Source organism: Sparus aurata, chromosome 15 (genome assembly GCF_900880675.1).
Source record: "Sparus aurata chromosome 15, fSpaAur1.1, whole genome shotgun sequence".
In the NCBI taxonomy this organism is placed as follows: Eukaryota; Metazoa; Chordata; class Actinopteri; order Spariformes; family Sparidae; genus Sparus; species Sparus aurata.
In genome coordinates, this window is record NC_044201.1 from 21,485,743 (window position 1) to 21,508,268 (window position 22,526).

A 22,526-nucleotide genomic window follows, 5' to 3' on the forward strand; every position below is an offset into this window, starting at 1 on the left:
GGCTGTAACTCACATTAAGTGCAGACTGAGTTCAGCATCAAATGCTGTGTACAAACTTGGGCAGCTTTATGTTTGTTTCCATCAGAGCAGACCTGAATCAAAGAAGATCCAACAGAGAGTGTACCTTTTTATTAACAGACAGAAAAAGTGGTTCATTTAGTTTCTATTTATTTTTTATCAGAAGGGCTTTTAAAAAAAAAATGAAATCCCACATTAGTATTCTCACAGCACATTACAGCCAAAAGTTGCATTGTGTAAAATTCTGTATGTGAAGTCATATTTGCAAGAAAAAACACACAGAATTGTCTTTTAAATAAATAAACAATCTATCTATGTAGCAGATAACAAATCAGATTACAAACATGCTGCCTACAGAATAAACGTCATTCCTGTCAGGATGAGGAGGGAGTTTCTCTAACTTGTGACTTCCCGTTACCGCGATGCATTCAAGAGCTGTCGGATATATCTGTATTCACTACCTGAGCGCAGAAAAATTACTTTATGAAGTGAAATAGCACTCAAGTATTTAGATGTCGATTGGTTCTTTATCAGATAGACCGTATTTAAAAAAAAATCATGTTCAGCTCGATACAGCTTCAATTCGCGAATGAAACGAGCGCAAATTGACATCTGAGGTACTCGGAGGAGTGAATTACGATGTCTATGAAGGCACCACACAAAGGGCCGTTCCTCATTTGTGTCCACGGAGACGAGCCGCCCAGCTTTGGGAGAGACTGCTGATTCCGACCTGCGGCATCGGAAGTTAATATATGACTAGTTCGCGTTAGTGCCTCCATTTGCTACAGTCTTTGAGGGAAAACAACAAGCATTCGTTTGCCGGTTGAGAATGGCCTCATTTCATCCCGTTTTCCTCCTCCTTCTCGCCTGGTCCCAAGCCGTACCAGCCCAGGGTGAGTTACGTTGACGTTAGCCAACTATGTTCCCTTTTGCGCACTAGCTAGCTTATATTATCCTTGTCGTACATTTAACAGCAGCCGAATAAACGATTATTTGGCACACGAATCACGATATGTCCATTTAGTGTGACTGTCGGGCTGTAAGAGGCATGTTTTTGTTGAAGAGGTGACATGAGGACGGACTGGAAAACACCGTGAGTCCCAACTAGCTAGCAGCGCCCAGCCACTATCAGGCAGTGGGAGTTTTTCCCTGTGATTTTTCAGCAGTGGTGCTTATTTAAAGTTTAAAATAATCTGTGTCAAACCTTTTTTTTAGTTTTCACGCGAAGACGTTGCAGCTAGAATGGCAGGTGTTGTGGAGCTAACGTTGTGCACAATTTCTGTATGTAATGTTTGAGTAGCCACAAAAAAGGTCCAGCTTGGTAAAGATGTCGCATGTAAACAGGAGTATCTGTTGTGAACACCTGGGCAGCTCTTTAACATGCCACATGATCATAAATGAATTGTTCAGCATCACGATAAGAGTTTTTGAAGGTCACGCATATGGTTGATGAACTAACTTTGCCTTCTGTTTTTTGGGTTTTCTTCATTTCCTCTTTGTACTTTTCAGTGTTACCCAAGAGGCCTTGTGTGATGCATTTTCTGTGCTGTTGTCTAATATTCCTCATAAGAAGACGTAAGCAAAAACATTTAGTAACGCGTTAGGTAGCAGTCCAACCCTGCAGAAGCAAAACATCCCTGCAGCTAGGCTTGGGGACTTGGACACAAACTGGAATACTTATTGAATGCACATGTTCACACACATGTTCACTTCTGTGTAAAAAATGGCCGAAAAAATAGGAAGCAGCTCTTCAGGCATTCAGCTTCACTAGGCACACAAACAAGACAATGGAGTGTCAAAAAAAAATCACAAGCAACAAAGATTGCACAACAGCCGGCAGGATGTTTGGTCAGTTACTTTTGATGGACACCCCAAATTATCATTTCCATTTGTCTCAGCACTTTGCTCTTGGCCTTATATCTGTAAAAGGGCTATTAGAGCTTTGCACAAGGATATGGAATTGCCAACCAAGGAGAAAAATGGCCCGCAAGGGAGTCTGTGGGCTTGTCACACTTTCTATTCTTTAAACCGTCTTTTACTGTACAATTAAAATCGCTTCCACCAGTTTTTTCTGAACAAGACATGAGAATGTCACCAATCCATGCAACCAACACCACTGTCAACGTTTTTTTCCACCAAATATTTTGCAGGTATATGTCAAACACTGAAGACGACTCTTGGAAGGACACAACCTCAAATTAGATATTAAATAAATTATTAGCATAAAAAAGTAGCCGGCTGGACTTTATTTAGTAGTCAGCTGTTTGGCTTGCAGCTTAAGCATATGGAAAGCTCTGGGCTAATGATGCTCTGAAAAAACCTTACTGTCCATTTTGGGACCAAAACCAATTATCATTTGAAGAGGCTTCAATTTAGCATGTATCGATTGCTACTCACTTGGTGCTTAAGTGTATCTTTAGGCTCAGTGGTAAAAGCTCTTAACAAGAAGCACTGGTGCACTCAGGCTTTTTTAATATAAAGCTGATATGCAGATTACACGGTTGGTATGTGGTCATCAGTCTAAACGTGAGGACAAATTTGTCTTCGATCCTTGTAAAGTGTACTAAAGTTATTTAAGTGAGAGAAATGATTAATAATAATGGCTATATATATATATATATATATATATATATATATATATATATATATATATATATATATATATATATATATATATATATATATATATATAATTTATGTGTTGTTATCATGATATGAGACTATATCGTTGAGCCCGACCAGTGTATTGATATTGGCTGTTTAAAGATGCATCGGCATGTTGTCTGATATGCAGACTCTTTGTTTTGTTTAGAAATTAGAATGCAGATAAAGATTCTTGGGATAATTAATCATTTCTTAGGAAGTTTACTGTTTCAGTGCAGGGGTGTCATTTTAAAACGTAAAGTTTATAGTTTACACAAAGTAAAGTTTATTGTTTACTTATACAATACAGCCTCCATTATGTATATCTGACAGATCTGTTTGATAATCACATTTGAGCCATCATTGCAAAAAGTGCGTTGCACCCATGGTTTTGTTTCCAAAACCAACAACCTGCATCATGTGAAACAACAAACAGTGTTTCTGCTTGTAATGTTTTGGCATATGTCTGGTGTTGCATGTTTGTTAATGTGGTGCTCCTAAATTTTGGGCTGGTATCCCTAAAACATTAAGGACAGGACCCCACTGCCCTTTACCAGACTTGCCTTTACCCACTAAGTCAGTATTTCCACATTACTGATGATTTATCAAAAATGTCATTGTGTTAATGTTTTGTGAATGTGACAGTGACTTTGTCGGCCAGTCCTAACATTTTTGACGTGTTAATGCCATATCCATCTGCATAATTGGTGAATCATTCAAATCCATTTGAAAGCGAAACATTCCTTTATCCCAGCTTTTCAGTTGTGGATATTTCCTGCTTTTCTTTGCCTCGGTTGCATTTTTGTATTATCTGATGTGGGCACATTCTCCATACATCAAGGGCCTGTTTTAGTAAAGCTTCCAGAAGCAGGAGAAATCATTACTAACTGGCCCATGGTTCCCAGTTCTCAGAAAACCTAATATAGAAATCATTCCTATCTTTGCAATCTCCTTAATGTGTCCTACATGCTGCATAGATTAGTGGTGAGCAATTAGACACTACACACAGTTTGTAAGACCGACAACTTTGTTCATCAACATCCTGTCTTTTAGAGATGTGATACAGTGTGTTGCGGCGATAGTATGTACCGTATTCTGTGTGTGTGTGTGTGTGTGTGTGTGTGTGTGTGTGCACGCGCGTGTATAACATCTGTGGACCTCTGTTAAATAATGACAGAATGTCTGGGTTTGAACATGCCACAAGTTCTTGGTGTTTTTATACAGTGAAGATTATTGTCAATCATCAAACAGGACTGCGTTGGTCTCCTATTGTTCTGTGTCTCGACGTGTGAATCAGGCTGCGTGGTTGTCACCAAAGTACTGAAAGATCTGAATGCATTCCTCTGAAGCCATGTACACAACTTTGATGAGTCACCATCTAAAAGCTCCACTTGTGGTACCATGACTGGGGCTTTCCAAGAGATATTCACCTAACAATTGAGTTTCCTTTCATTTATGCCTTGGGATATTTTGTTCCATTGAAGTATCGTGTTGCATATAATAATACATCACAGTGCTTATTGAAATAAAAAAGACAGGTAATGACATACTTATCCGTTTACCAGCCTGACAGTTTACAAGAAGTGTCATTCTGGCCGCGTTTCGATCCTTGAACACCGAGTAAGAACAAAAACGAGTCAAATAGACCTGAAACAAACTGTTGATTAGTAAGTTGATTAGTAAATGAACCAGCAACTATTATGATAATCGACTGATTGTTAAATAATCTTATTCAAATAAAAAATGCAAAACACGACCCAATTCCAGCTTTTCCATTGTGAAGATTGTTTTTCCTTTCGGTTTTTAGAATTAATTTTTATAAGAATGTAATTGGCTTTTGAACTGTTGGTTGGGCAGAACAAGAGATCTTCGGATGTCAGCTTAGGAAACAGTGGTGGGCATTTTTAGCTTATTTCCGTCAAGCAATGCAAACTGGCATCAAATATCTGGTTAGATTAATACTTTTTTTGGTAGTAGTTCCATATTTATTTTTAAGTCTTTTCTGTTTTAGACTCATTTTGTTGACCTAATCACCATGATGTTGTGGTACATAAACCAGTTACTTCCATGTAGAAAACTGTACCTTAGCTTTGCATTGTGGAGATCTGTGAAATCAGCAAATTGGCAAAATGTGCTGTGTTGATTTGCAAAAATCCTTGATATACACATCATCACATCTCAGACTAACTCCTAGTGTGGTTAAACCCAAGCTGTTGTTTTCTTCAGCTAAAAGCCAGACAGATAAATAAGGTCTCTGAAGTAACGTTAGTTAAAGTTTTGTTATTGATAAGATACGACGGCATCAAACATGCATTTTGGATGAGTAACATGCTTACACTCTGACACAGCATCAATAAAAAAGATAGTTATTGAAGTTATTGCAAACAAACATTGTGATTCAGTCTTATTGATTTAAAAAGTTCTTGTGTAGCAGCTTGGGACAGTTGACATTTTACAATTAAATGTTCCATTGACCTTTTTCACAGCAGACATTTTGGCATGTTACAGCAGAAAAGCACAGCTGTTGAGCTAGTTCCAGACATCTGTTATTGTGAATGCAGGGTAATTGTTGTCTGTGGCAGGTTTGTATTAATTATTTTATCAAGCAGTTTTTAAATGAAGCCGGCCAATTCTGAAAGCTAGTCATATGCAGAGCCAGACTGTCTGGAGCAATAAACACCTGGTGTCACATTGGACGCTTCTAAAAGTGGATTTATCTTAATTTCCTTTGATCAGAAATGTGAAGTAGAGTCGGTAGGACAGACAGACACTTTTCCACGTATACATTTTGTATTTTTTTCCTCATATATTGTGAAGACGTGACCTGCTGCCACATTATTTTTTGATCATATAACTTTGCCTTGTGGGTTGAACTGTGAGACATTTCTTTTTTTATTTTTATCTGACGGAATATCAGCGCAAGATTACCGCCTTGAAAGGGCAGTGTGAATGGGGCTAAAGACACACACACACACACCCTCAATGCATGGCGGTAGTCTCTAGTCTACGCCTAATGCAGAGTAAAGTAGAGCTGTGCGATACTACAATATATATCGTAGTGAGATATAAAAATGTCTACTGTAGGATATAACCCTCTGTCGTTTATATCGTAATTTTAACATGTTGGCTACTTGTTTAGCACCGTTGCTACACTAATGTTAACATACACTACGGCTGTGATTTAATACAGCTTGTAAAGCACAACTCAACGTCGGAATGACCGTTGGATATCCAAATTTTGAGTTCAAAACAAGTTCATTGTTAGAAGGCAAATGTAACTGCACCAACGCTACTGTTTTGTGGTAGCATTTTTAAGTCACCCGCAAGGACTCCTTTACGGCACTGGTCGCCCCGGGATAAACAGAGGCAAAGCGGCATGGCCGAGACAGAGAGGAGCACAATGGAAGACGAAAATAACATTACTAGTAACGTTACATCAGACGCGGATACAGAAGCAGAACCCCAAAGAAGCAGAGCCGAAAAGGGGGAACCGGAATTCCATCGTTTGGCTTTGGTTTGGGTTTAAAAAGTCAGACACCGACCAGACAACGTGAATCAGCAAAACATGCCGCCAACAAGTTGTTACAAGCAATTCAAACACATCTAATCTTTTCTACCACTTAAAGACACGACATGAAAAACAGTACAGGGACAGCGAGAAGATGCGACTAGGGCCCTATGATTTCCGCGATCACGGAATCGCGGACGGAATCGCGGAATTGGCCAATTAAAACGGAATCTAGTTTTTAACACGGAATATCGCGGAATTTGCCATAATTTCACTGACATGCTGTTTTCGTGTGGAAGAGGAACGTATGTCTAGGGATAAATGCACGGAGGGAAGCAAATCTTGGTGGCACAACAAGTTGTCGCCGCCCCCCTCCCCACAGACTGAGCTCCCCCGTCAAAACAATGTAAGCATGGCGAAGCGGCTGCCCACAGCTCCGTCTTCGTCGGCGAAAAAACTCCGAAACTTGACATTAACCCCGCAGTACAGAGCCGAGCAGTTCCCGAACGACTTGTATGTGTCATGTGAACAGTTGTTTTGCAAAGAAGCAGACCTGAGAAATCAAAATTGAAGGTGTAATGCGAGAGAGTTAGCCACCTGTCCGATTCATATTATCGGCATATCACCAGAGTGACTGTTACCTGCTGCTAACAGTAGCTGCTGTTAGCTAGCTAGCCCCGTTAGCCACAGCCCTCTTAGCTGACTCTCCCTGGGCTGGGAGTTCAGAGGACAGGGGAAGGGCTGGTGTTTTCACTGCTAGCTGGTTAGTATGTTATTGACATAATGTCACGAGTATAATTTCTCATTTAGCTGGTTATCTTTGCTAATTTTTAAAAAATATTTGCAACTTAAATTTTCAGAACAATTTAGGTATGCGAACATTTTCTGGATCTGCCTGAGAGCTGACCAGGTTTTTATTCAATGAAACCCAAATTAAACCCATAAAAACACAAAATATACTACTGTATGAAGACATGATTAAGTCAAAATGTTTTTGATGCACTTAACTGCACTGTACGGTACAGTATTGAGGAAATATGTTTGTCACCTCAATTAATTTAAGGTAATTTCTATTTAATTTATGTACATTTTAGTCATTTACATTAAAAACACACTGTTTTTGCTAGTATAATAAGAGTAAAAGGTAAAAAAACGGAATTCCCAAAAATTAAAACGGAAAAAAACGGAATTTGGGAAAAAATAAAACGGAATTTGGGAAAAAATAAAACGGATTTCATAGGGCCCTATGCGACAAAGCACTAACTTTACCTCAGAACCCACAAAGTGACGAAAAGAAAAAAAAACACCAAACAAGCCTGATTTGAGCTCTTATTTGTTTTGACAGTCCTGCAAAAAGTCACGAATAAAAGGAGAAAGTGCCATTCATTTGCCTTTCATTCACATGATTATCAAAAGAAAAAATACTATATCGGGATATATCATTTATCCGGATATATAATTAGCTATATCAAGATATAAAGTTTTGTCCATATCGCACAGCACTACAGTCAAGTAATCGTGCTGTTTGGGCTGAATAAACGCTGTAGTAAGGAAGACCTCATTAAAACCACTATTACTGATGAAAATCTGGGTGTTTTCTATTGTGCCCGTTAAGCTCGTTCGCTGACTTCCTTCCTCACTCTCTGACACTTTCCCGAAAGCTGAGTTACAGGCAACTGCATAGAACATACCATTACCTCGAATAAACTTGCCGATTTCTCTGCGTTTGAAAATAGTTTTAGACATTTTGGACAATGTGAAAACACGACTCAACAAAATATGTAATGACAGTTTTAGTCACTTTTTGACAACTCAATGCAGAAATTCTATTATTCTACTATACTATGTGTTGTACAAGGTTATATGATTTAGTAGCCCTGTGTTTTTCATGCTACAAATCAAAAGATCTATGGCTGGCGCAGTTTATTAGGCTGAGACACTGCACTGACGTTAAAGCGGTCAGTGCACAATTTTGACATTTACTTAGTCTTTAATGTTTCAGCAGTTTCTTGAAACTTGTGATTGTAAACGTCTGCATTGTGCAGCAGCATCTATATCTTCCCACCCATCTCCTCCTTTTGCTTCCTTTTCACTTCTTCTTCAAGTGTTTTGACTCAGTTTCGGTGTCTGTGGTTGAGCTGAATTCTTGTTCTCACGACAAGTATCAGGAGAGGCAAACTGCAGTTGCATCGTCCAGTTTGTTGCAAGGCCAACCAGGGATGTGAAAAAAACAACATAAAAGTACTCAGAATAAGAATATAAAAATATCAGAACAATGAATTTAACAAGAAATTCAGACGTGTGTGTGTGTGTGTGTTTTCCTCATCACCAATGGCCTTGTTTTTAGTTCTGATAGCATCTGCTTTCTCTTCCTGCGTATGTGAGGTTTGTGCTCTGTAAGCATAAATGCTACTGTTGCCTCTGTTTGCTATCTTTTTGGCTGACACTTAAAGCATTCTTTACTCCAGTAGAAAACATATTGACATACAAATATGCGTCATTATAAATTCCACTTTTCTGTTTGGAGGTTTCACCTTTTTGAAACGTTATAATTAAAATCAGTTCTCCAGTTTTGTTTTTAGACAGCAGATAGACCTAAAATTACAACTGGAAAGGAGCTTTCAAAACAGTAAATTGAAACATTGTTAGACGATACGTTAAGTGTTGGCTTTTCTCCAGTATCTGTTCATTCTTTCACAGATAGTATTTAATGGGTGTGTCATTTGAGTACTTGAGTTGAGGAAGTTCAAATATATTCTCTCCATTCAGCAAGCAAAATGTTTTTGCACTTTCAGCTTTTGTTCAAAATTATCCACCCAAGTGCGAGAAGCTAAAACGGAAGTTAAAATTGCGAGGTACATGAAATGGTGTGTGTGTGTGTGTGTGTGTGTGTGTGTGTGTGTGTGTGTGTGCGCCTAGAGCTACCCTGTGGTGACGGCCCTCAGCGACCAAACTTTGCTGTTGCGGTTATCACTTCTTTTTCAGTTCATATCGCTGCTATCTGTGATTTCTCTTTCGCTCTCATGTCAACGTGCTTTCCCTGTGTTTGTGTGGGCATATATGCTTTCACGTGCCTGCAAGTAAATCTTACTTCACAGGGGAAATGAAACTGAAAGTACCTTTTTTTTTCATCTTATAAGACATATGATAACAGGAGTGACTCATGACTAGGGGCCTCATTTATAAAACTGTGCGTAGGATTGACGTCAAAAGGTTGTGTACGCACGAAACACAGAAAGTGCGTAAGCACAAAAATATCCTGATTTATAAAACAGTGATCACGCACGTCCTACGCCGATTTCCCTTTATAAATCCCACTCCACTCTAAATGTGGCGTACCTGTGTGCGGGTCATACCACGCCCATATTTGCCAATGAATATTCAGAGAAACGCCCCTAATTAATATTCATCCATGACTGAAAGCATGCCGGAAGCAGAGAGAAAGGCGAAGAAGCGCAGTTCCACCCAGTGTGAGGTGGAAGTTCTTGTCGGGGAGATGGAGAAGAGGAAGGTTGTATTATTTGGTGGACAGTGTTGGGTCGGGTCACCAATGCCAAAAAGGCTCTAGAGTGGCAGCATCTGCAGACAATGTAAATGCTGTTGCCTCAGAAGGTCGGAGTGTGGCCGAAGTGAAAAAAAGTGATCAGACGTAAAAAATGGAAGCAAAAAAGCGCCTGGCGTCACACAGGCAGAGCGTCTGTGTGACGGGCGGGGGAACGGACATTGCTGCAAATTGCGCATTTTTATTTGCCTGTTCACCGTATAAGGAAACTTTATGTACTGCTGCGACAAACCAATTATACCTCCTAACACGTCTGGTATGACACGGCTAAAGGTTGGCTGGGATATCCCTGACCTGTCAGTTCCCTCTGGAATAATGTGCCAGTTGAAACCTGAGTGTTGTGAGCACTTGAAGCGGGACCGGCACGGCGTGCTCCTCTCTAACGCTGGGCCCAATACCGCACATAGATCCAAGAGGACAGCTCGTGGGAGTCGGAAACGGCTCATCAGCCACTCGTCACTGTTGGCCAGTGGATCTTGCTGGTCTCTGAAGTTCCGCTCCGTCCGTATCCTTCCGTTTGCCACATCCTCCAACAGTGCCAAAGCGCCATAACGCATTGTGAATACACGCCTTTATATACCCATCTATTAGGTAATATCTGCTACACGTGTGAGAATTACCCTGACTGACTAACAGTCCTTCAGACTAACAATACAAGATAAATATAGTCTTTATCTGTATGGCAACAAAACACAGTTACAAAGTGTTTTATGCGTTATGCATTGAAAACAGAGATGAGATGAAATGGTCTATATGATATAGGATATTAATATATTAAACTGCATTCATATCAGTGTAAACGTAATTTGCTCTACTGTTGTCTTACTTTTGTCCTAAATCATATGTTTCCCATGTGCACTCCAGGGAGTTTGTTTGTTCATTTATTGTAGAAATAGGTTGTTTTTTTTTTATACATTTCTTGCAAATAAACTGTTCATATATGAGAGGTAATATTACTATTTATTTTACACGATCAGTATCAGTTTCACAGGTTCTCCCACTTCTTTCTTCTGCCATCAGTGGCGCAGTTTCTCCTTACCCCAGTTATGTGCGTACGCATGGGTCAGAGTTTGCGTGGAGGACCGCACATTTTCCCGTCCAGTTCTCTTTTTATAAATCCCACTGTGTGCGTAGAGAGTTGTGTACGCCTTCTTTTGTGCGTACGCGACGTTTATAAATGAGGCCCCAGGCCTGTAGCTGGGGTCTTGTCTCGAGTTTTTTTTTTTTTTCAAGGTCTTTTTTTTTTTTTTTAGACATTTTTGATGTTCATGTTTTCTAAAATGTTGTTGTCCTTTTTTCTTATTGGCAAGAAATTTATTTAAATCAAACCGTAATTTGCCAACTCAGTTTTCACACAGAACCTCTTTCTCCCCTCGGTGTAACAAATAGTTTGATTGAACATAAAAAAATAAAAATAAATCACAAAACAGGCAGTAACGGCTACACTGCAGTTTTGCTCTTCTACTCAATGAAAAACTGAACTGAGAAAGAGTTGACTGATTTTCTGTTTTCTAAGAGATTATTCATTCTGTCAAAATGCTTTACAATATACAGATTTATACTATAGTCTTCAAAATTAGCTCAGGGGATTGGTGTGGTTGGGGCATGACCTATAGACCTTTTTAAATGGCTACATCCCTGCTCATGAATGCTCGCCGAAATGTGGATTAGTAACTAATCCAAAAAAGCTTCATTGTCTTGAGTGAAACACACAAAACTACCTTTTATGCCTGTTGTTCATCTTCCCCTGTCCTTCTCATCTTTCTTAAAAGGGCCATTTGTAAGATATTGATTTTTGACTCTCTCTCTCTCCCAACTCGTCGAAAACTGAGGATTTGGGCTGGCAGCTGACCCGTCCTTACAATCCGAAAGCGTCATTATTGGACGAATATTTCTTGCAAATAACACCTTTGATGAGCAAAGAGAAACTATCCTCAGTGTGGTAATCTAATAATGCCTGGTTTGAGCTGGTGTAGACTTTTCAGATGCTTAGTGGATTTGTTTTCACTCTGTTACCAATCCAACGATGCCCACATGCAATATGACAGCCTCATGAAAACAAGCAACAAACATTTCTGCTGCCTGCATGATAAATGTGCAAACATGGCGATGGTCATTGCCAGCAGTGCTTTAGTTATAACAAGGATAAAAAGGCTAGATTAAGAAGTAGTTAAATTTAGTTTTCTAGGGAATATTCTGAAAAAAATAGAAGTTTAAATTGGGAAGAGGCTATGTTTTGTTTGTGTTTAATATTATTGAATGTTACAGTATTTGCCTTCATATGTAGTATATTTCACAATATTGAACAGCTTCTACAGAATCTTCTGTCTTTGATTTTGAAAAGACAATGGCAGCAGAGGCAACACTCAACACCATTTGGGAAGTTACAACAGGTTATTTGGCCTAATCTAGGGCCATGCATGCAGCTCTTGGTGTAGTGATTCTTTGTTTAAAAAGGGAAGTTGGCAGAAGATTCAGGGGGTTGAAAACGTGTGTTCATGGTGTGTGGAAACTGCAAAGCTATGAAGCATGTCCTTCCTGTAACAGCATTGTGTAAACATGAACAGGATAACGAACTGGTAGCAGCTTTCCCATCTGCCCTGCTATTGGAGCCGTTTAGTCTCGTAATGCTGCTGAAATTAAATAAAACTGTAATGGACTCCACTGAAGTGAGGATCATTTACTAAGGGGTTAACAGGGGAAATCACTCCCTGTTTTTGGGCTTCTGCTACTTTGAATTGGAGGAAGTGTGCACAGATTCTGTTTTTTAAGTCGACTCTCAAGGGAAAATTACATCAAGTTTCTGGTAGTAGATTAAAGGATCTTGTGCAGGAAGAAAGAAAGAAACTGATCTGTATTTGCACTATTCCACTACTGAATGCCTGAATATTTCCTGCCATTTCCCTCTTTGTATTATAGAGTTATGTAGGCCACTGTGTCTGTGTGTGGGAAAACAGCAGACCCACTGGAGGAGTTGGACCTGGAGTGTATTGTGTGTCAGTGCCCCCTAGTGGCAGATTACTGGCACTTAACGATACCCGTCCTCCCAGAGTATTACAGACTAAAACTCACAAGAAGGGCAGAGTGAAGGTTGAGCTCATAATAATTTGATCATTTTGATGTTTGGTTACGTTCAGCGTAAATGGTGAATGCCTCAGAATATCTGCAGACTGATGTTTGTGTTTGTGTTTCCACAGTGGAGCCGCCGACCAATGTGACCCTGCATTGCCACAACCTGCTTAACGTTGTGAAATGGAGCTATGGGGAATTCCTGCCAGGGCTCAAATTCAGAGTCTTTGTTGGCTCAGTCTCAAGGTTAGATACAAATTACACATGACCAGCTGAATACCTGTGTTTGCCTGGTTAAAACAATGTTTTTTAAGATGGTCTCTACTTTAAACAGTTCAGATAATTAAATAGTCCTTGATCACTGCCTCCGCTCTAAATATACACAATACAAATAGGCTCAGAAGATGCACACTTAGTTTGATAAATAATCAGTAGCCCTTTTCACACAGAGACTCCACATTATCACTGCAGTGAGGTCTCACCATTTCTCCGCCTTTGCTTGTTTACACTGTACCAAGGAGCTCCGGTATAATGCCGCACCAGTGTATCAATGCGGACAGCAGCAACAACTACAGCTGCGGATCCAAAAGAGGCATGACGGTACACATCATAATGTTGAGATCCATTCATAGTCGGCCGAGGGCTGACCGTCACGGTTATTTTTCAATACAAGTTTCCAGAGACAGTAACTATAACATAGTGGAAGGAGACAAAGACAAGAGTTAAAGTTTTTTTTTTTCTGAATCAAGTCACATAATCACCGCCACTCATTTCCAGGCAGGGATGTGACAAAGAGTTGGTAGGTAAGACAGGATGACAGAGGCTCTGCCACATATATAACTTTGGTATTTTCTTTCCTCATTGAAGTAGCTCCGCACCTTCACCTTTTCAATTCACACAGATGCCGGCTTGCCTCTGCTGCAGCTCTGATACTTCCTTCTGAATTGTTCAGAAATGTAGCACTTTAATTTGACCCTTGCTGCCTGGGTCAGGCATCATACAGGACATCATCAGGGTTATGTGCTTATTTTTTTCTCTTGACAAAATTTCCCTCGTCTTATTTGTTTCCCCAGTCCTCCTCGGGAGATTTGGGTGGACCCACCAAATCTCCAAGCTGATGTTTCATTCTCATCTGATCCAACAAATGACTACTTCATCAATGTAAAAGCTGTAATTGAACAGGACGAATCTGCGGGTGCTCCTCCTGGTGGAATCAAATTCAGCTATTTTAAGGACTCTCCAGCAGATCGGAAATGTGAGTAGTGATGTCCGTATTCACCAAGCTTATGTTAAGGACATTTAAATTTGTAATGAATTTGTTCAAATGCAAGTGTTTTATGAGGGGAGCAAACTACAAGTTTGAGTTACAAAATAATTACTTCATACATTTGTAACACGCACAGAACAATTACATCTTTGGCTTCTATACCAAGTCACTCAGACTGTAACATATCAGACTCAAGGTTAGCTGTTCATCATCTCCGTATGTCCCCAGCATGATGTCGAGATTCAAGTCATGTACTTGTTGATTTCCAGGCTTTCTGGACTTTCCAGCAGTGAATGTCACTGCACAGGAGGACCACGTCATGTTCAGCTTTACACATCCCTGGCTGTTGTACAACTATAACATTACCAGTGGTAGAGTGAAGAGAAGAGACAGCAAACCAATACCTGAATTTCAGTACAAAGTTGCGATTGACAGCCAGGTAAGACTTCACACAGTTTCTTCCCTTCTGAAGTTTGTTATGACATTGATGAAACAACAACTGCAGAGGAAATGAGCTGCAGACTCAGTTTGGCAAGTAACTAATACTCAGTCATACTTTCTCCTGATGTTGTATGAAAATATATTATTGGGAGTAAAACTGCAAAACCATTATATGGGTGCTCAGTGTTTCCTCTAGGATTTTTTTCAGCAGCGGGGGCAGGCTCTCCGGGGAGCCGCGACGGCGTAAACAAATGACACTTGACTGCAGATTTTACTTTTATGCCCAGCATAATCCCCCTTTTTATTGAATGGCTGGCATGGAACATGTCTTTTTAAAGGCTGAATGTGAAAATAAAAAATAATAACAAAAATACATCAATAAAATAAAAAAATAAATAAAACACTTTCTCCTTTACTTTGTTCCACTGCTCTTCCCTGTCTAATGTTACTTGTCTTATACTATTACATAAGACATTAACGTTAGATAATTTACACTCACATCACATCTGATTACAAGTGTGAACACAATTTTTTACCTAACCATCATCATTTGAGTCAGTAAAAGGCTAATGATACCTGACTAGTGTCATCTTCATCAGGTGTCTTTCTCTTTGAGAAATATTTGAACAAGCTCATCTGAAAATGCAGTCAGCAGTTACATCAAGGCGTGTATATATTCGCTTAATGCTATCAATTAGTTTACTCACGTTAGCGACACTACTCCAAAGAGTAGATACTGAGCAAGATAGCTATCGAGTTTACCTCAGCACTCGCGACAGCCGACCCAGTGCAGGACTCTGCTGTGAAGGTGGAGATGTGATGCGGTGGTGGTGTATTTGCAACAATAAAAAAAAAAAGAAATTTGAAGGCGGGCCGCCACTCCTAAATGAATGTAGAGGAAACACTGGGTGCTGGTTCAACATGCGTACAAATGACTTGCCTGTGTCACTGTGAGGTTTAGTTGAAACAAAGCCTCTCTCTCCCTATGCGTAGCGGGATCAGAAGTTCTTCTGTGAGGACAGTGTGTGTAAGGACAAGTTCATCCTCATGAATCAAGCACAGAAGAAATACTGTCTGGAGGTCAGTGGCGAGATGGGCGGAATGGAAGTTAAAGCGAAACAGTCTTACTGCGCCGAGCCAATAGACAAACCACGAAACGATAAAGGTTGAGTACATTTACTTTTTTGCTCTCATTTTGTTTTGTTTTTGTGCCTTTTTTCCAGTCAATATTGTTGACACAAAACTCAAGCGGTCATGTCAGCTTTGAAAAGTTGAGATTTGTTGACAGTTGTTGGAAAGTAATGAGTTAAGAGCAAAGCTGTTGAGTCTATAGCCCCTTTCACACCGAAAAGCTGCATTATTGCCGCAGCGGCTGTTCACCAATTCTCCGCCGTTGGTTGTTCACACGGATCGAGTGTGAGAGAGGTGTTTCCCCAGTGTCCCCCCTGTCAGTCTAAACCTGCGGACAGTTTATAATCATATGGGTGCAGTTATTTTGTGTTGTGATTGAGATCCTGACCCACCAAACATCCTTGAAAGTGTCAAAGTTAAGTTTTTCGCTCTAAATGACATAATTACATAATCGGCATCAGTAAATTGGATGCTATCTGACTCTGTCACTCGTGGGGAGGGAGGCTGTTTTCTGGGGGAAAGTTCACTGAAGTCTTGGTCGGGAGTACTGACCGTCACGGTGATTTTTTTTCAACACAAACTCTGGGTGAGTAAAAGTACTTTGCCAGTGACAGACGCTGTTTTTCTGGCAGAAATGTGACGAAGAATCGGGAGGACAGGCGGGAGGACAGGCGGGAGGACAGGCGGGAGGACAGGCGGGAGGACAGGCGGTTCTCTGCGTATATCTGCAGGGTTTTTTTCCTCATATAAGTTGCCAAAGACAGTTACTAAGTTACTTTTATTCGGTCATGTTTGGTTTGCCAACACTGCGCCTCTGATACTACCTCCAGAAAATTATGAGTGCCGGGGCAAAATTTGTCCACATGGACTCAGAAATGAACTGAAATTATTTTGTTAGCATGCTTGTTACCGCTAAGAGTAGTGGAATTACAGTAACGCGTTACTTTGTAGCCTATACTCATATAATATGCAGTGTTGGGAGTAACGTGCAAACGCGTTACTCCCAACACTGCATATTATATGAATCTGGACAGACTTGGATAGGTATGAGACCAAACCTGTCCAACAAAATTGGGATTCATGATTTTGTCCGATAATCATCAAATTAACAACTAAAGTTACGCTAAAACATCCTGGTATCACTCTAAGGTTTAGATTCAGGGTTTGCGTGGGGTCTTAAAAAGTCTGAAATTTGACAATCTCAATTTTAGGCCTTAAAAAGTCTTAAATACGTCCATATTTTGCACATAGGTCTTAAATTACATTTAGTTAGGTCTTAAATATGTACGTTCATTTACCGCTTCAGTCATCGCCTTTTTCGTTTTGAGGAAATGCGTTGGTGAGATTCACAGTCAGCTCCGTTTGTTTTACTACTCTTTTGAAGTACCCAGGAACATAAGTGGATAAGCATAAGCGCGGTCGGAGTTCCAGAAAGACTTAGACTGTGGAATCTGCTAGAGGACCCTCAACTTGGGTACACTCGGTGTGAAAGCGCTGGTGTCACACACACAATGGGAAAAACACCAGTTAGCGTCTAAAAGTAGCCAGCGAAGTCATGCTATTACATACTTTTGGATGCCCTTGTCACCACTTCCTGGTCCAAGTTTGTCCAATTCTGCTCGACCCGAACTTTACACCTTCTTTGTTAAAAAGCGGAGTTGCTTTGGATTTTGAACTGTGTGTGTGTGTGTGTGTGTGTGTGTGTGTGTGTGTGTGTGTGTGTGTGTGTGTGTGTGTGTGTGTGCAGGGTTATTATAGTTAACCATATTCAATTAAATTCCCAGATAAAAACTAAACTAAAACTACTTCAATTACTTGTTAAACTAATTAAAACTAAACTGAAATAAAATAACAAACTCAATTCAAATAAAGACTATAAAAACTATAACAACCCTGACACACACTCACTCACTCTATTCATCATAGATGTAATCTTTGATCATCTCATCAATGCAGCCTGATTGGTGTGTGGCGGCACAGTTTACACAGCAAGGTAGTGTTTAAGTCTAGAAGTTTGGATACGTAGTGACAAGCAGACAGGTGTCAGGTGTGTGAATAAGAGCAGACAGTCAGCAGCAGGTTCCGTATCGAGCCTCATGATTGGTTGACACTTTCACATGCTTTGTCATGTGTTTAATTTACTGCAGTAACGAAACCCCCTCCTTCAAGAGCCACAGTGAATCAGAGATGAAGATTTATTTGGTTATTGTGTGTATTCTTGGCTAGTAGTCTGTCTGTAAATGTATTTATAAAATGTATCTGTTGCATCTAGGTTTCGCCTTTATCTTCATCGGGGTCGCCCTCTTGGCCTTGCTCTTATTTGGCTTTATCTTCTTCATGGTGTACAAAAAGAAGACCAAACCGTCCAGTTCTACCCCAAACTCTATGGTATGTATGTCCAAGTCTGTTTGGCTTTATCAGCCTCATTTAAATGGAAATTTTAAGGTTTGAATACGCTCAAAGAATTTCCTGCCCCTGCAGGAACAGAGTTGTAACAGTTTTAACACTTTAATCTAACAAATTATCTTTGTCTTAAAGACATTCTACGGTCGAGTGAGGCAGTTGGTCTTGCCAGTCTCTGAAGACCAGATAATTGTGCCAGATGTGGAGCCTGCCTCACCCACACCTCTACTGCCAACTCAGAAAGAGGAAGAAGAGGAAGAATTCACACCTACTTCTACTGTCCCTGCTGAGCCTGAACCCCAACTGCGGATCGGGAAGAACGAAGGGGTGTCAAACACAGATGAAGGCGTGTGTGAGGACATAGAGGTAGGGAATCCTGAAGAATCTTTGTACATGCACGGCAGAAACATGGAAGATGACGTGACAGAATCATCTGATGCAGCTGACCACGGTTACGAAAAACGTCCGGTGGTTGTGGACATGGGAGAAGGCGAAAACGCTGAAGGTTACCGTGGCTGAGGGTGGAGCTGTATGTTGTGTGACATTGAATGTTGCATTCCTGCAACCTTGCAACCTAAAATTTAATCTCAGCGTTGACTTACAGGGGAGTCCTGGTTACAAATTTTAGTTTTGTGTTGTGTTCTTGTTGGACCGTGTCAAAGCCAAGTAGATTTAGAATCAGGAACATCCATCTTGCTACTTTAGTGCTCCTTGACATCAGTTACACTTTCCTTGTTATTTAGACCATGTCAAATCAGAACAACAAGCAGCCTCTGCAGTATACATTCTAGTTATCCTAGTGATGCCAGTTGAATGGCCAAAGATAATGTAAATATTGACAAATCCTATCAGAATGTTAGCTGTGTTGTAATATTTTCCACTTATTAATTACTCATTTCTGATATTTGTCGTTCAACCCCTGCAGCTTATGATCGAATCTGCTGGAATCCCAAGCATTGCATGCAGTTGCACTAGCAGTTGCACTTTTGTCTGACATGACTTATGCATGCACATACATATAAGTGACACGTCAGTAAGTTTTCATGCTTAGATCCAGCATGGGGGTGGTAAAATTAGTGATCTGTAATATATGGCCAGAATTTAGTTTAAAACAAAAAAAAAATGTGTGAAGAATAGTGAAAGTGTTGACATTAAGTCAAAGATGAAATCTTTGTACTGTGTTGCAGGGATGTCTACTGAGGTGAGCATGCTAACAAGCTAGCTCTGACTCGTAATGCGACTTTGTAACTCAAGAGGTGAAAATCCTACAGCAGCAAGTTCGCTTCCTTTGCCTTCTACTATAAGTGAACAAAATAACCTCTCAAAATGTCAAGAAAGGAAATATTCTTGCACCAATTTTCTTTTGTAAATAGCTCATTAGCTACATCATTGCTGCCAAATCAGGAAAATGTGATTAAGTAAAGCATTTGAACATTTTTTTCTTTTTTAAAAAATGGCATCACTTTAAGAAAAACTGATCCCGATAGGACCTACAGACTCCACTTAAAATACTTTACTGCAGCACGTCCCACATCATGTCTTTAAGGCAAACTTCCAATGCTTGAACTCCTATAAAGGAAATGTAACATATTAGTGGTGATACCTGTTACCTACATACTGTGTCATACATATCTGTCATGCAGTAACGTCTATATATCTGTGGGATGCATGCAGCTATCTGTTACTGTGCTGGGTGGTCAAAATACTGTAATCACTGTGTACGTGCAAATGCTCTGTTGCTTATTTGCACTACTGTATTTTACAGTAAAACAGAAGTTAGAGAATCTTTGACTTTAGTAATGTGACAATTTTGATTGTGTGAGTGAAATGGAATATTTGGGGCGGGTTTAGGATTTTATAAAAGTCCTTCAAATTTGATTTGATCACCACAAAAAAGGGAATATGGCTCGGTGAACACAGTAGTACAGATCTGTAGAGGGTTGTTTCCCTCCTCCTTCACCTCAGGGGCGAGTTCAGGAGGTGTTTCCCAAAAATGTTCAAAAGGTATTTCTTTTCACAATTGAACAATTGGCAAAGGGATAAATTAATGGAATTTGTTTTTTAAAGGGCGATGTGTGAATATTTTATTTGTACACATTGAAAAATATACAGTTTCAACTGTATAGCAGAAATAACATTTGGCTTTATGTGAAATATGTCTGTTTTATTTTTATGTTTTGTTTTGTTTTTTCAAATGGTCAGCACCGAAAAAACACCTGAACTTCCAATATATTGCCAATGGTAATTCTTCTTACTGCTTCTTGTAACAGTTGACATTATGTCAGACGTCTATGTGTTGTGTTGCAGACATCTGTTTAAGTTGGCATGCTAAACAGTTAGCCTGTAGCCATTTTGTACCTCAAGAAGTGATAGTCCGAAATTTACTCAAATGTCGCCTTTTAGCTCGTCAGTCCTTTATCAAATGATTCATGCTACTGATCAGCATGAAATACAAATAAAATAAAATACTATAATTATATATTATAAGAAAGTACTGGATATCAGCCAAGCCTAGTGAGCAGCTGTGTTTGGAGTTGTTGAGAGTATGGTTGGGTACCAAACTTATACTTCTAAATGTTAAACAGGGTTCATCACAGTGCATACAGCTGACATTAACATGTCTGCAGCCAGTGCTCAGCTCTTTGTCTTGATTGACATTATTTCAGCATTTTTACTAGCTTTTCAAAACTCAGCTACTAGCTTTTTGTGAATTTCCTTACCACCATGCTGTTCAGTACGCTAGAACAGTACATGAGATATATTTTTTTACTATTTTACTATGTCTGAAATTATGAGGCCAGTAGTACGTAGTAGTTCATAGTAGGGCTGGGCGATATGGACTAATAGTCATATCCCGATATATTTAGGCTGAATATCGATATACGATATATATCCCGATATTTTTATGCAAAGTGAGAGCAAATGTTCAGTCAAAATCAAAGCCAAATATGACATGTGTGTGGGAATTTCGTCATTTTAGGGGCAAGTCCATTTGGCCTTCACTTTTTTTTTTGTTAGGGGCACAAAGGCCACTGAGTAAAATGTGTTGATTTACCTTTCAGACTGATACCATAACATCCTAATTTATAATAAGACATGGATTATTATTTAAGTAGGGTTAGAGTGAGGTGAGTTTTGTGACACCTTACTGAATATTAGTGTTATTGAATATTTCTCCCAAATAGAAATTCCCCAAAATTATGGCAAAGCACATTTTTTCCAAACAAAAAAATTGTAGAATCACCAGCAGGAGACCACTGATGTGTGGAGTGATTTTGGTGGCACTACACTCTGAATAATAGTTAAGTTATTGAATATTTTTTGTAGTTTCGCTTTTCAGTGTTGCACCTTGTAGACGGTCCCTGCGCCCTCGTCTCACAGCCGGCTGACCATACAGACCAGAGTTAATGTCCAGACGCTCGTTTTGATTAACATACGGTTGTAGCTCGTTGTCTACCGTACTACGGTAGGAAAGTTCCGTCAGTTGTGTTTTAACAAGGTTTCACTTATGAGTTATTGATCCGGGAAGTTCGAATCTGTGAATATATTTCCAACTTTACCGGACTATATCTTACCACATAAGTCAGTTACGCATCATGTCAAAACCGGCTGAGCTCGCTCTCTTTGCTGTAAGTTTCGTTCTTCTGTTTTGAGACGCTGCTGCTGTTTGAGAGGCTTTCACGTGAGATCATCGTAATGATGAGACTCCACCTGCGTGAACCGCGGACTCACTGAAGTTACTGTGAGTGACTACTGCGCACTCAGGTGGCTGTAATTAAAGGCAAGCCCGCTACGCTGACCGGTGGCCGTGCGATGATATTATTTCACGGGGTATCAAGGCCAAAGTGCGGGGCAACGGCGGCCACCAAAGTGTTTGTTGAAGAGTGCCGGAGTGTCTGTTCCAGCCCCTCCCCTCTCTGTGCATGAAGGAGGAGGGGCGGGGGGAGCAGTGCAGAGAGCCCCGGGTCAGCGGTTTGCCCGGAGCAAGGATCGAAGCGCAAATTTGAACTATATCGATGTATGCGATATGGTGTAATTCCATATCACATTTCAAAAATATATCGATATAAGTTTTATATCGATATATCGCCCAGCCCTTGTTCATAGTGTTTACTGGCTATAGTATAAGTTTCTTTTTGACATGTATGTAAATGCATATATGGTAAAAACAGCCGCTTCCAGATCTTTGAGCAGCTTCCTCTTTTGCAGAAATGTCAGCATTTCACCTGATTTCATATCTTATATTCAGAGTATGAATCCTGCAGCCGGCCAATTTGTACAATATTGCACCTTATTAAATGCACTAAGTGCCGTTTTAGAGCAGAGCTTCAATAATTTTCTCATGAAATGAGTGGCACCACAGGATGAAGTCATATGAAGCAGTGTTACAGTCTGACAAAGTTGTGCCTTATCTCTGCGTCTCTGTGTCAGTTTTTGACTTGATTCCGTCTTGTTTATTTTTATTTTGAGGGTAGCTCTGTTTT

At 40.0% G+C, this 22,526-nt stretch overlaps 1 protein-coding gene across 1 annotated transcript; it reads left to right on the forward strand.

Moving 5' to 3' along the window:
* Positions 1–655: 655 nt before the first annotated feature.
* On the forward strand, positions 656–20,198 carry ifngr1l (interferon gamma receptor 1-like). Its single transcript, XM_030442413.1, has 7 exons — positions 656–911; positions 12,929–13,046; positions 13,874–14,055; positions 14,337–14,506; positions 15,502–15,673; positions 17,912–18,027; positions 18,178–20,198. Exons 1-7 carry the CDS (start codon positions 848–850, stop codon positions 18,559–18,561), a joined length of 1,206 nt encoding a protein of 401 aa, XP_030298273.1. The 5' UTR covers positions 656–847; the 3' UTR covers positions 18,562–20,198.
* The last annotated feature ends 2,328 nt before the right edge of the window (positions 20,199–22,526 follow it).

Excerpts from the sequence above, each read along its gene's own strand:
- ifngr1l (XM_030442413.1), top strand. The coding sequence starts at position 848 with ATGGCCTCATTTCATCCCGTTTTCCTCCTCCTTCTCGCCTGGTCCCAA. Across the intron at positions 912-12,928 it reads CCAAGCCGTACCAGCCCAGG|TGGAGCCGCCGACCAATGTG; the intron begins GTGAGTTACGTT and ends GTGTTTCCACAG. Across the intron at positions 14,056-14,336 it reads CTCTCCAGCAGATCGGAAAT|GCTTTCTGGACTTTCCAGCA; the intron begins GTGAGTAGTGAT and ends GTTGATTTCCAG.